Source organism: Rhododendron vialii, chromosome 8a (assembly GCF_030253575.1).
Source record: "Rhododendron vialii isolate Sample 1 chromosome 8a, ASM3025357v1".
NCBI lineage: Eukaryota > Viridiplantae > Streptophyta > Magnoliopsida > Ericales > Ericaceae > Rhododendron > Rhododendron vialii.
Genome location: NC_080564.1, coordinates 35,653,739 through 35,664,990, shown reverse-complemented (window position 1 = coordinate 35,664,990; position 11,252 = coordinate 35,653,739). Strand labels below are relative to the sequence as shown.

The 11,252-nt window shown below is 39.6% G+C and overlaps 2 protein-coding genes and 1 long non-coding RNA gene across 7 annotated transcripts; 1 reads left to right on the top strand and 2 right to left on the bottom strand.

Moving 5' to 3' along the window:
- Positions 1–665: 665 nt before the first annotated feature.
- On the top strand, positions 666–6,031 carry LOC131335574 (uncharacterized). Of its 4 annotated transcripts, XM_058371002.1 has the most exons (5): positions 666–1,244; positions 2,291–2,376; positions 4,058–5,363; positions 5,454–5,624; positions 5,713–6,031. In XM_058371002.1, exons 3-5 carry the CDS (start codon positions 5,300–5,302, stop codon positions 5,868–5,870), a joined length of 393 nt encoding a protein of 130 aa, XP_058226985.1. In that variant the 5' UTR covers positions 666–1,244; positions 2,291–2,376; positions 4,058–5,299; the 3' UTR covers positions 5,871–6,031. The 4 variants fall into 4 exon arrangements, with proteins under 4 accessions (XP_058226985.1, XP_058226984.1, XP_058226986.1 ...); XM_058371001.1 differs by lacking the exon at positions 2,291–2,376; XM_058371003.1 differs by having other exon boundaries at positions 666–2,376.
- Positions 5,521–6,437, bottom strand: LOC131335575 (uncharacterized). Its single transcript, XR_009202557.1, has 2 exons — positions 6,161–6,437; positions 5,521–5,919 (listed from the first exon to the last, which is right to left on the bottom strand). It is a non-coding gene; the product is annotated as an uncharacterized LOC131335575 (long non-coding RNA).
- A 245-nt stretch (positions 6,438–6,682) lies between these two features.
- Positions 6,683–10,912, bottom strand: LOC131335573 (receptor-like protein kinase). Of its 2 annotated transcripts, XR_009202556.1 has the most exons (3): positions 7,400–10,912; positions 6,877–7,294; positions 6,683–6,833 (listed from the first exon to the last, which is right to left on the bottom strand). XR_009202556.1 is itself a non-coding variant. In XM_058370999.1 (2 exons), exons 1-2 carry the CDS (start codon positions 10,305–10,307, stop codon positions 6,945–6,947), a joined length of 3,258 nt encoding a protein of 1,085 aa, XP_058226982.1. In that variant the 5' UTR covers positions 10,308–10,912; the 3' UTR covers positions 6,683–6,944. The 2 variants fall into 2 exon arrangements, 1 of the variants encoding a protein (XP_058226982.1); XM_058370999.1 differs by having other exon boundaries at positions 6,683–7,294.
- Positions 10,913–11,252: the final 340 nt, after the last annotated feature.

The window sequence follows — 11,252 nt, the reverse complement described above, 5'->3', positions numbered from 1 at the left end:
GAGTTTAAAATCATGATGCGTACGGTACACCCCTTAATAAGGGGTGTGTACCATAGGACTACCCAGAATTGACACATGTTTGTGAATGATAAATGAAGTGTGTTGATATACAAGGGGAGAGAGAGGGGGGGAGGGAAATGGGTACCACGGTGAGAGAGAGAGATCGTGGGGAAATGGGTACGACGATGGTTGTTAGGTTGGCACTCATCAAAAACGGCGTTGTAACCGGGTTTCATTCAAAGCTCGCATCTTGAACACTGGAGGTTTGTCCAAAACGACGTCGTCCGTACTCATACTTCGCATTTGGAACATGAGAAGTACATTGAAAACGTGAAATTGTCAAATTGTGAACTTATTTGGGTTTATCTGGACTATCTAAATCGTTAATGTTGCAGATATTATCAAGATCATAAACTCTGTTAAAGATAATTTGAATCAAATACCAATTGACATATGATCGGAGACAATAAGTGTGTATTTGTTTTTCCGCAAATAAACAGTGCCGCACTGTATTAAACCCACTTTACGGAAAACGGCGTCGCTCGTTGACACCTCATATGTTGAGTCGGCGAGGTCCTTGGAAACGAGGACCTGCAACGTGACTTCGTCAAATTGTGATCTCATTTCGATTTTTCTTTATGATCAATACGGTTCATGTTTTAGAGCTTGCCAATGAGATAAACCTTGTTGAAGGTCATATTAATCGAACACTGATCAATACATAATCGAAGATGATTTATGTGAAATTGTTTCTATGAAACTAGATTTGGCCACACTGTATCAAATCCCTTTTTTCGAAAGAATAAATTCGAAGGGACGTCCCGGACGTAGTGGTTGTTCAGAAGAAAAGGACCTTCAGGATTTTCAATCAATTGTAACTCTTCACTTGAATTTCACCTTGATCTGTTGATGATTTTTATACGTCTAGACAAAAAAAAAAAATCTTGCTCCATTGCATGCCAAATCTGAAGTGGGTTTTTGTTCTACTATGTATCTATATTTTCATCAATAATATCCATTTAGGCAGCAGTAGCTCCAGTTTTTCTTCGGACCCAACTGCCCGGCAACGGTTGGATAGAGTTTGAGAGCTTCCTGGGCTAGCTTTCAATGTGAGTTTTGCACACTACTCTGGGTATGTCAGTATGTCACAGTCAATGAGGAATTTGGGAGGGCTTTGTTCAACTAGTTTGTTGAGGCTGTTGATGAACCTTCTTCTAAGCCTCTGGTTCTTTGGCTCAAAGGAGGTGAATCTTTCAATTGAAAATCTATCTTTTTGCTCTTGCTCTTTGACTTTAATTTGCTTTGTGGCTTTGGTTCTTGATACTCTTAAGTTGAATTAATTGGATGGTAGAATTATCCGTGGTCAATGATTCCTTATTCTGATTTTGGCTCAATGGAGGTGAATCTTTCAATTAGAAACATACCCTTTTGTTCTTGCTTTTTGACTTTAATTTGCTATGTGGCTTTGGTTCTAGATTTTCCTAAGTGGTGCTAATTCGACATAGTGTTAGTAATAGGCAATAGTTTTCGTGAAAAGTTATGATTTTGGATCAATGGAGGTAAATCTTCCAACTAGAAACAGACCCTTTTGTTTCTGCTTTGAATTTGATTTGCCAAGCGACTTCAGTTCTAGATTCTACTTCAAAGCCCTAACTAGGTTAAAAAACCACAGAAGCAGAAAGAGCAAAAGGGAGTACCTATGAACGAAGAACTGGTAACTAAACTCTTGACTAGCAGCTTGCCTTCGTTAGAAGGAAAGAAAGCTTATCCGCGCAATCAACATGGATCGCTTGACGACCTCTTTGCTCTGGACGACTTATCTAAGGTTTTGAATCCTTTGTAGGACTTGTATGAACTGGATGGTAGTATTACTTATAAAGTTTCTGATTTTAGCTCAATGGATATGAGTCTTTCAAGTAGACAAAATATCCTTTTGTTCTTGTCTTTATCGTGTTGCTTTGATTGAAGTTCGTTTTGTGGGTGCTTTTATTTTGGTTCTGAAGTTTGTGTGTTGTACTAATTGGATGACAATACATTTTCTTTTATAGCTAAAATTTGGAAGGTAATAAGAATTCGGATAAGCACACTCTTGTTATTTTGTCTATTTGATATGTGGTACTATTCTCGATAGTTCCTTACATTTGTGCAATAATTTGAAGAAGATGATATTCACTTCCGGCGTCCATTCATCCCCCTTTTTCCTCCTTGCATACGCTATTCCATCTTCATACGTATCTGTGGATAAATATGTTTGTACGGTATTGTGCATAAAATATTACATTTTGTGCAGTAATTTGAAGAAAATGATAATTACTTCCCGTGTCCTCCATCCCCCAGTTTCATGAATCCATCTTCATATCTGTCTATTGCCTATGGGTAAGTATGCTTGTACATGTAATGTTCATATAGGATTACAGTATTTTATTTCCATACCATGCAGGTTTAACTTTTTGATTCCAGTCTATGTATGTGTATCTGGCAGTGCCTGCAAATGCATTCTTTTCTGATATAGTGCCCACATGTTCATTAACTTGTATCTATTATGTCCAAACTATAAAACATCTTAGTATGTCTTTCATAACCTTTATTGATCAGATGTGTGTTGGTTTAAATTTTTTATTCTTCTCTTCCCATTCCTGATGACATATAAGACAAGAGAGTACTTTTTTGCGAAAATGGTTTGCTTATCCGATGGCTGTTTCTTTATGGCCTGGATGTTCATCAATTGCTTATGGGATGGCTGAAGAACTTGGACCTTTTCACAATCTCAATCCCATCCCAATTCCTTTCTCGCTACCGAATGTCATCAATATAGTACCTATAACGCATCAAACGAGAACGGTTCCAGGTATTTGACCCACTGCCTGCAAATCCTAGCTCAGTCCCTAGAGAGACAGGTGATGTTCTCTCATGTTGACAAATATGCATATAATGTATGGTGGGATGGATTAACTAGGTTGTAGTGCACCTTCCCGGGTAGCTTGGATTGCGATTCAAACATATTTCTGAAATCAGCAGGCACCTTTTAACGCTTGGAATTGAAAAAATGGTGAAACAAGGCTTCGTGATCTTCCATTTTCCATGTAGATTTTGTCAAAATATTTTGGTTATCTGCAATTTGCCTTTGCAATACACAACTGATATTTGTAGACTAAGTGCATATGGTGTATAGCCTAGCTTGTTTTGATCAAAATCATGTGATTCTGACGAACAAGTTTTGACGTGGAAACAACGCCAACGAAATACAGGTGGGTTTGATCCTACCCTCTTCTTCTGCTATTTTTCCTTAATCAAGAGGGATTATTCTTTGAGATTTGATTACCTTGTGCAATTATACAATAGTAACTTATAATTTTTATTCATGTGCATGAATGGCATCAAGATGGGTTGTGACTTTTTAACTCTGTTTCTTCATTCTGCGAATATAGATACTGGGAGGGGGATACCAAGAGTGCAAATACACTTTTCCATGACAAGATCGAACAATTCAGTTGTAAAATATGAGAAGAAATGTTATTGTATAAGATTGATTTCTGAGCCTAACTATGGAAGAAAATCATCATAATTTAAGATGGGATGAAATTATCCTAATTATAATCAAATCACAATCACGATATTACCATCAATATTCTTTCCTTACATATGATTATATTCTTCACAGATTCACAAACTTCAAACTTCAACCGACAAGATTTTATAGTCGTTGATATATTTGCTTTATCTAACAGTGTGGTCAATAGCCGATTAGCCAATTTACATTGGCTTATAAATCCCGGACCGGCTATTTCTATAGTTATTCTCTCTGACTACTACTTGAAATATCAGAGAGACGATGGTGAAGATTTTTGCTTGTGGACTTCTGTGCCTGCTTTTGCTCCATGTTGCCTTTGCTCTCTCTCTCTCTCTCTCTCTCTCTCTCTCTCTCTCTCTCTCTCTCTCTCTCTCTCTCAAACAATCCTTTCTCTTTGTTTACCAAATACCAACCCATGTTCTCCTGTATCGTTATAAGGTTTTTTTGTTTATAATTGGTCGTTTACGTTGGTATATTTGTGTGCAGGTGGTGAACAAGAATGTGACAAGGAGTTCAAATGCGTGTGGGGGCCGGCGTGTGAAGATTAGACGACTTGTATGGATGATTGCCAGACTATATTTGAAGATAATATTAAAGGCGCCCAACTCGTGACCGCGACTTATATACCTGTTACTAACACGTGCCGATGCCACATCATCTCAGATACTCTTTGTAATGCGGAATCTCTTGCTCCCGCTCCCACTCCTGCTCCATCCATGGGAGGAGAAGTAATGGATGATTAATTTCGGGCTCATGTCAATGACAACACTGTTTGAATATGACGGAAATTAATTATGGATTGCAAGTTTGCAACAGAAAAAAGAATGATTAGTTAGTTAAAATTCTCCAATTGAATTTCCTCCCTCACTCTCTCTGCAAAAAAGCATTGCTGTGCATGTAATTAAATCGATGCCAGGGTAGAAATCATTCGAGTAATTAAAAATGTTGCTTTGAATTCATTGCCTAAGTAAGGAAGATTGTGTTTTGATTCCCTTTGATATACTTGCTTTGCATGAAATGGCTATAAAAGTACCATTTGCTTGGGACGGATTTACTTAGAAAGTTAGTCATTCGTTTTTTATGCTATTATTATTCTAGACATATTACGACGAAATGTCTGGAAAAAATGAGGTCTTCCAAAATCACAATAAGATTTGATATGGAATATTTCAAGTACGTGTGAAGAAATGATTCATAAACAAAATGAATCACCATTGACAAATCTAAGATTGCCAAATGTTTGGACGTTTCTCTATTGAATTCTTTTTCGTCATTTTTGTCCCAGGATTCCTTGTTGCGTAACATCTTCAGTTTGAATTTTAAAAATCATTCATTTAGTAGAGCTCATCGCTCAGGAAAATGCACGGAAAACGATAACTTGATCTTGAAAATGGATTGTTTATTTTCTTGCCGGTGAACCATGACTCCATCACTTGACCACCGATATCACTTAACAAATTTTGATAACCAACAACAAAACACAGTGTTCCCCTTGCCGTGAGGGGTAGGACCGTAGGAAACCCACTAAAGATTATGGTAAGCCAAGATCACGGCAGTTAAAAAGCTCTGGAAAGGTCAGAATGCTGAACTCGGAAATACAAGGAGAGAAGCATTCAATGTGGCAGATTTGCGTAATCTCCGAGATTGAGTTCCTATAAATTTGACAGTGATTGAGTTGAATTAACTTAATAAGCCTTTTTCAAAATCTTTTAGGCATAAGTGAGCGTGATGGAGAAGAAGAACTTGGTCTGCTGTGCCTTTTTATGCTCGCTTTTCCTCAATGCAATCCACGGTATGTCTTCTCTCTCTTCCCGTTTCTCTCTCGTCATTGCAAGGGTTGGTTGACTCAATACGATTGTGTGGTGTTATGGGCGTTTGGCAGCAAAGAAATGCGAGGAAAATTGCGTGGTGAAGCATTGTCAACAAATCTTACAACAAGGAAAATGCGATGATGACAAAATGTGCTTTGCTGCATGTGAAAAGCAGTTTAACACCACGGAAATGGCTTTCTGCCTCCTCCCCGACAAACAAGCCTGCAATTGTTACTATACCTGTTGAGTATTACTCCTACAAACTTCTCCCTCTAATTATCTTTTCTGCTTGATAATAATTCTTGAAAAACATGACTCTTGTTATGACAGGTGATGAAGGACCAATCTCTGATTGCTCGGAGAAGATAAAGCTGGAGGGATGTAACAATGCAATGTGCGCCGGAGCATGCATGGATAAGGTTAAGGGAGCAGTGTCTGGGACTTGCCTCCCTGGAAATCATGCCTGTGATTGCTTTATTCCCTGCTGAAAAAGTCCAAGGTTCTTCTTAGATTTCATTTCCGGCGCATTGTTCTGCCCTGTTTACAAATAAATTGGATGGAGAGAAGTCAGATAGGCATAATAACTAAACTCATGTTCCATTTAAGTGCTTGAATAATACTATTTGCGGAACCTTTGCTTTTTGCCAAGGCTGTGTTGTATCGTGGATGTGTTGGAATATTCATGGCATGGAGAGAAAGGAAAAGCAAAGGAAATGGTAAAAGAATTTTAAAAAAGAAGAAGAAGAAGAAGGTGCTAAAGCTTCTTATAAAGTTTCACCTGAAGTCACACCCCAAGGACCACAAAAATTCCTTCGTGCATTTGGCTAATATATTACAAACTCTATGATGCTGAACGGGAGAAATAGGTTTGAATTTTGAATTTCTCCACAAAAACAGGCCTACATGAATGTTCAGAACCAATATTCTAAGACTACGAGATCATGCTACGAATCATGCATAACAGAGGATGCCATTAGTCCGTGAGAAAGAAGACTGATTCAATCGTGAATGCATACGCACGCATGAAAATATTAAGCCAGTCAAAGTCTTAACAGATAGAAGCATAGCCGATACCTTGAGGCAATACCATAGCAAGTACTTTCTTCCTGGCCCATTCAGAGTTCAAAAGATAGAGCAGCAGCTTCAGTAATCGAGTCAAACAAAAACACAATTCGCACCACTTCATGAGAAAATCGCTAGGCAACAATGCGATGCCTTGCAAGTGTAAGATCAATATTAAAGAGTATCAGTAGCCCATACCTAAATTAACTCAACTTTAGAAGTTAAAGGAAACACAATGTAGAAAAGGTAAAAGCTGTAACATGCTTTGAAGCCATATACTGGTAAAATTCGACATTAAAGCTAAAAAAGAACACAGAAGAGAAAAAATAAAATAAAACTTATACACATGATACAATGGTACTAATGAAGCCGGAGCACCAATACCAAAACTGGGGACTTCTAGACTATTATTAGGGTTACCAAAACAAAAACCGGGGGACTTCTAGACTATTATTAGGGTTACCACATCTTCCATACGAAAATCACGGAAGGTCCAAAAGTTAGTAGTGCTTGATTCTAGTTGCAACATTTGCATCTACTAGTTGCTTCACTACATCTCTCATTGTGGGTCTTTTGCTTGGCTCCTTCTCTGTGCATCTCAAAGCCACGAAAAGCACATCAAACACTCGTTCCATCACATGCGAATCCAAACATTCATCCATGAGGTTCGGATCTACGATCCTCTCAGTTTCTTCAGTATTGTTCCAGACAGACCGAACCCAACCTACAATATCAACTTCTTCGAAGAAGGATGGATCCAAGGCTTTCTTTCTGGTAATAAGCTCCAGCAAAACAACCCCGTAGCTGTACACATCAGACTCCTTGCTTTTTGTTGTTGTAAATGCATTCTCTGTCAAAAGTCATGGCAAAATGTATATATTACAAGTCAATATACTGATGTACAGATAAAGTTCCAAAATAATCATGCCAATAAAAAACATTATACAGATATTACCTGGTGCAATATATCCAATCGTGCCTAGAACAGAGCTGGATGATGTTGAAGCTGAAGACTGATCCAGAAGCTTGGCTATCCCAAAATCTGAGATATGAGGTTCCATGTCAGAATCCAAAAGTATGTTCATTGGCTTGATATCTCGGTGCACAATAGCAGGATCACAGTCGTGATGGAGATATGCCAATCCTTGGGCAGTTCCGAGTGCTATCTTGTACCGAACACTCCACTCCAAAATTGGTGGTGGTTTCAACTCATGGAGAACGTCATGAAGGCTTCCATTTTGCATGTATTTGTACAAGATCAAACCATACTCTTTCCTCAACCAAAAGTCTTCCAGTTTGATTAGATTCCTGTGTTTGACCTTTCCAACAGTCTGAATTTCTCTCACCATATTTGTGTTTCCTCCCTTGAGCCCAGCAAATACAAGCTTCTTCACAGCGTACACTTTATCAGGAATTGCAGCCTTATAAACAGTTCCATGCGCTCCTCTCCCAATAATGTACCTCTCATGTAGATTGTCAGTAGCTTCCATAATTTTGTTGATCAGTGTGGCAAATGCGCCCTCTTCTGCAGAGATTTCAACTTCCTGTCTTGGTCTTCTGTGCCAGATAAACACATAGCCTAGAACAAGGAGCAGGAAAACAACAGATAGCGATGCTCCAAGGGCTGCCATTGAAATTTCCAATTTACTACTTACCCTTTTCGGGCTGGGATTACAATTTCTGAAATCACTGGTTCTAATGCAAGTTAAGTCTCCTCTTCGAAGACAATTGACACAAAGGCCCTGATTACCCAGAAACGAAAAGGGGGATGAATTGAGAAACTTCATGAGCGTTTCTGGTATGGGCCCAGAAAAGGAATTGTGAGACACATTGACCTCAATCAAGGACTGAAGTTCACCAATATCTGCCAAAGTTCCTGTGAGATTGTTGCAAGATATGTCTAACTTCTCTAACATATCCAAGTTCGCGAGCTCCACGGGGACATGACCAGTTAGTCCATTCGCACTGAGATTCAGTGCTTTCAGATAATGCACCGCTTCAGTTGCTCCAATAGATGAGGGGATATCCCCACCTAATAAATTTTCGCCAAGCTGTATACTCCGAAGGGTTGTGGATTGAAACAAGAAAGGTGGAATGCCACCAGTGAACCGATTCCCACTTAGAGTAAGAGTGTACAACCCCTTCAAGCTTCTTAAACTAGAAGGGATGGAACCATTTAATGAATTAAAACCCACATCTAAATTCAGTAGTTCAATACAATTTGATAACTCAGATGGCAGCGAACCTTCTAAATGGTTGTGAGAAAGATCCAAACCTTGGAGGTACACAAGGCCTCCTAGCTCTGGGGGTATAGGGCCTGTAAGCTTATTCATCGCCAAGTTAATCGATGTAATATTGGTAAGATTTGAGAAGCTTGATGGAATCACACCAGTCAAGAAGTTGTTGCTAAGATCCATGAGCGAAAAAATGTTGGGATTTTTCACAAATTGTGGAAGAACTCCTGCGAGGTTATTCTGCTTGAGAATCAGTCTTGTCAGACTTGAACAACTTCCTATGTCAGAAGGTATACTACCTTCCAGATGATTCACGCCCAAAAGCAATTTCCTCAACTGCTTTCTGAAGCAAAGGTTTGGCGGTATCTGCCCTACGAATGAGTTGCTGGTGAAGTCCACCTGGGTCAAGTTACAATTCACACCAAAACTTTGAGGTATGACTCCAGAAAACTGGTTGTTGAACAAAGAAATGTTTCTCAATTGAGTAAGTTCAGTGATCTCAGGAGGTAATTCTCCAGAAAGGCTATTGTTGTACACAAGGAAATTCTCAAGGCTCTGAATCTTCCAAAGGCTTAACGGAATCTCACCTGTCAAGCGGTTGATAAATAAGAAAAGATTCTTCAGTCCACTCAAAAACCCTAACTCGCTCGGAATTTCCCCCTCAAGTTGGTTGTCATAAAGCTGCAAATCACTCAGTGATTTGCATTTTCCAAGCTCAGGAGGTATTGCACCAGACAAACGGTTTTCAGAGAGGTAAAGAACTTCCAGCTTAGTGAGTAAGCCAAAAGAAGGCGGGATAGGACCAGTTAAGCCACAATGGACAGCAGAAAGTAGAGTTAAGCTACTACAATTGCCCAACTCCGGTGGAATACCACCGGTGAATTGGTTGAAAGACAAGACCAAGGTGTCCATTTGCTTGCAGCCACCCAAACCCAAAGGAATGTTGCCCTCTAGACTGTTACTACTCACATCTAGATACAAAAGATTCTCGAGATTATTCAAACTCCCAGGTAGAGCTCCAGACAACTCATTATCAGTCAAAATTAACTCTTCTAAGGTGCTACAATTTCCTATGGAGGAAGGAATGGCACCCGACAATTGATTACTGTATAGGTAAAGAGATGTAATCTCACTCGTGTTTCCAACATTAGACGGAATAGAACCATTGAGTTTGTTCTGGTTCAGCCACAGCGTATCCAAATGTGGAATTCGAAACAGCGATTCGGGTATTGCACCCGTCAGAGAATTAGAAAACAAGCTCAAGACTCGCAGATTCTGCAAATCTCCCAACTCTGAAGGAATGGAACCGGTGAAATCATTAGTGCTGAAATCAATTGAGGTCAAGTGCCGCAGTTGAGTTATCTCCGGTCCCAATTGGCCTGAGATTTGGTAGTTAGACAGGTTTAGAGCAACCACAAAGTTGTGGTTTTTTCCACATGTGACTCCAATCCATGAACAAGGAGTGGAATCAGAAGCATTCCAGTTCGATTTGATGGAGGGAGGCACGGAAGTCCAATGCCTCATCAGTAAGAGTAAACTTATCCCATCAGAGCTCAAACCAGAAGCAGAATACATAGGTAGTATATGCCAACAGAACAAAAGCAGTAGAAAATTGAAAAAAATTCTCATGGTTATCTTCAAACTGAAGAGACAGAAAGAGCGGCAAAGGAAATGAAGAGAGAGAGAAAGCAAAAACACTAGCAGTGGCAGTGGCAATGGCAAGAGGAGGAGAATACCAGTACCGGATAAAGGAAAGTTGATAAGAGTTACCAAAAGAGAAAAGAAGGAAAGGTGGCAAAGGTGTGAAGGTAGGTAAGAGAAACTTACCCCAATTAGGAAGATTTTTTCCCAAAGAAAACACAGCAAAAGCTTAGCTTTTTGATTCCCTTTGAGCCGAGGAAGTCAAGTCCGATAGGATATGTATGCATGTCATGTAGGTATAGAGAGAGAGGGATTGAGAAGCGAACATACTCCATATGTGTACTGTAGAGAGAGAGAGAGAGAGTGAGAGTGAGAAGGGAATGAAAGCGAATTGAGTTGGGGAGAGGAGAACCTGAGAAAATATTTATGGAGATTCTTTGGACAGATGCTTCCCCTGGGCCTATATATATATATATATACTGAATGAATCGGTGGAGAAAAACGAAACAGAGAGGGTTCAACGCGTTTTCATGGTTTGGTCTTCTAGTGAGTGTGGACAGTTCACACTTCTATCTCAGCTCTCTCTGTCTGCATGTGCCACTGTCTTAATTGTCCGGGACCGTGACTGGGACCTAAAAGTAATGGGGAAACGGAAAATGAATGAAAAAGGACTAGACTTGCTTTGGACCTGAAATAAGTATGTCAATCCGGTTTCAGCCGAGGGTTAGTCCGGTTGGTTGGTGAATTTGTTCCTCACATAGTTGATAACGGGTTGATGCTTGGGGTCAGGTTGCAATAAAATAACTTCTTGCCAAGTCCCTAGTCCTAGCATGAAAGCCTTTGATCGGGCCGAAAAGGGAACTAGTTGAGTTGCGAGTAAACTAACCTGGCCACCCATATCCGTTGGAAAAGAAATGGTCAACTGGTGAAATG

Bases quoted from the DNA above. Each gene is read 5' to 3' on its own strand.
- LOC131335574 (XM_058371001.1), top strand. From the start codon at position 5,300: ATGGAGAAGAAGAACTTGGTCTGCTGTGCCTTTTTATGCTCGCTTTTC. The intron at 5,364-5,453 runs GTATGTCTTCTC...GGCGTTTGGCAG, and splicing joins TTTCCTCAATGCAATCCACG to CAAAGAAATGCGAGGAAAAT. The intron at 5,625-5,712 runs GTTGAGTATTAC...TTGTTATGACAG, and splicing joins CTGCAATTGTTACTATACCT to GTGATGAAGGACCAATCTCT.
- LOC131335573 (XM_058370999.1), bottom strand. From the start codon at position 10,307: ATGAGAATTTTTTTCAATTTTCTACTGCTTTTGTTCTGTTGGCATATA. The intron at 7,295-7,399 runs GTAATATCTGTA...GACTTTTGACAG, and splicing joins GATTGGATATATTGCACCAG to AGAATGCATTTACAACAACA.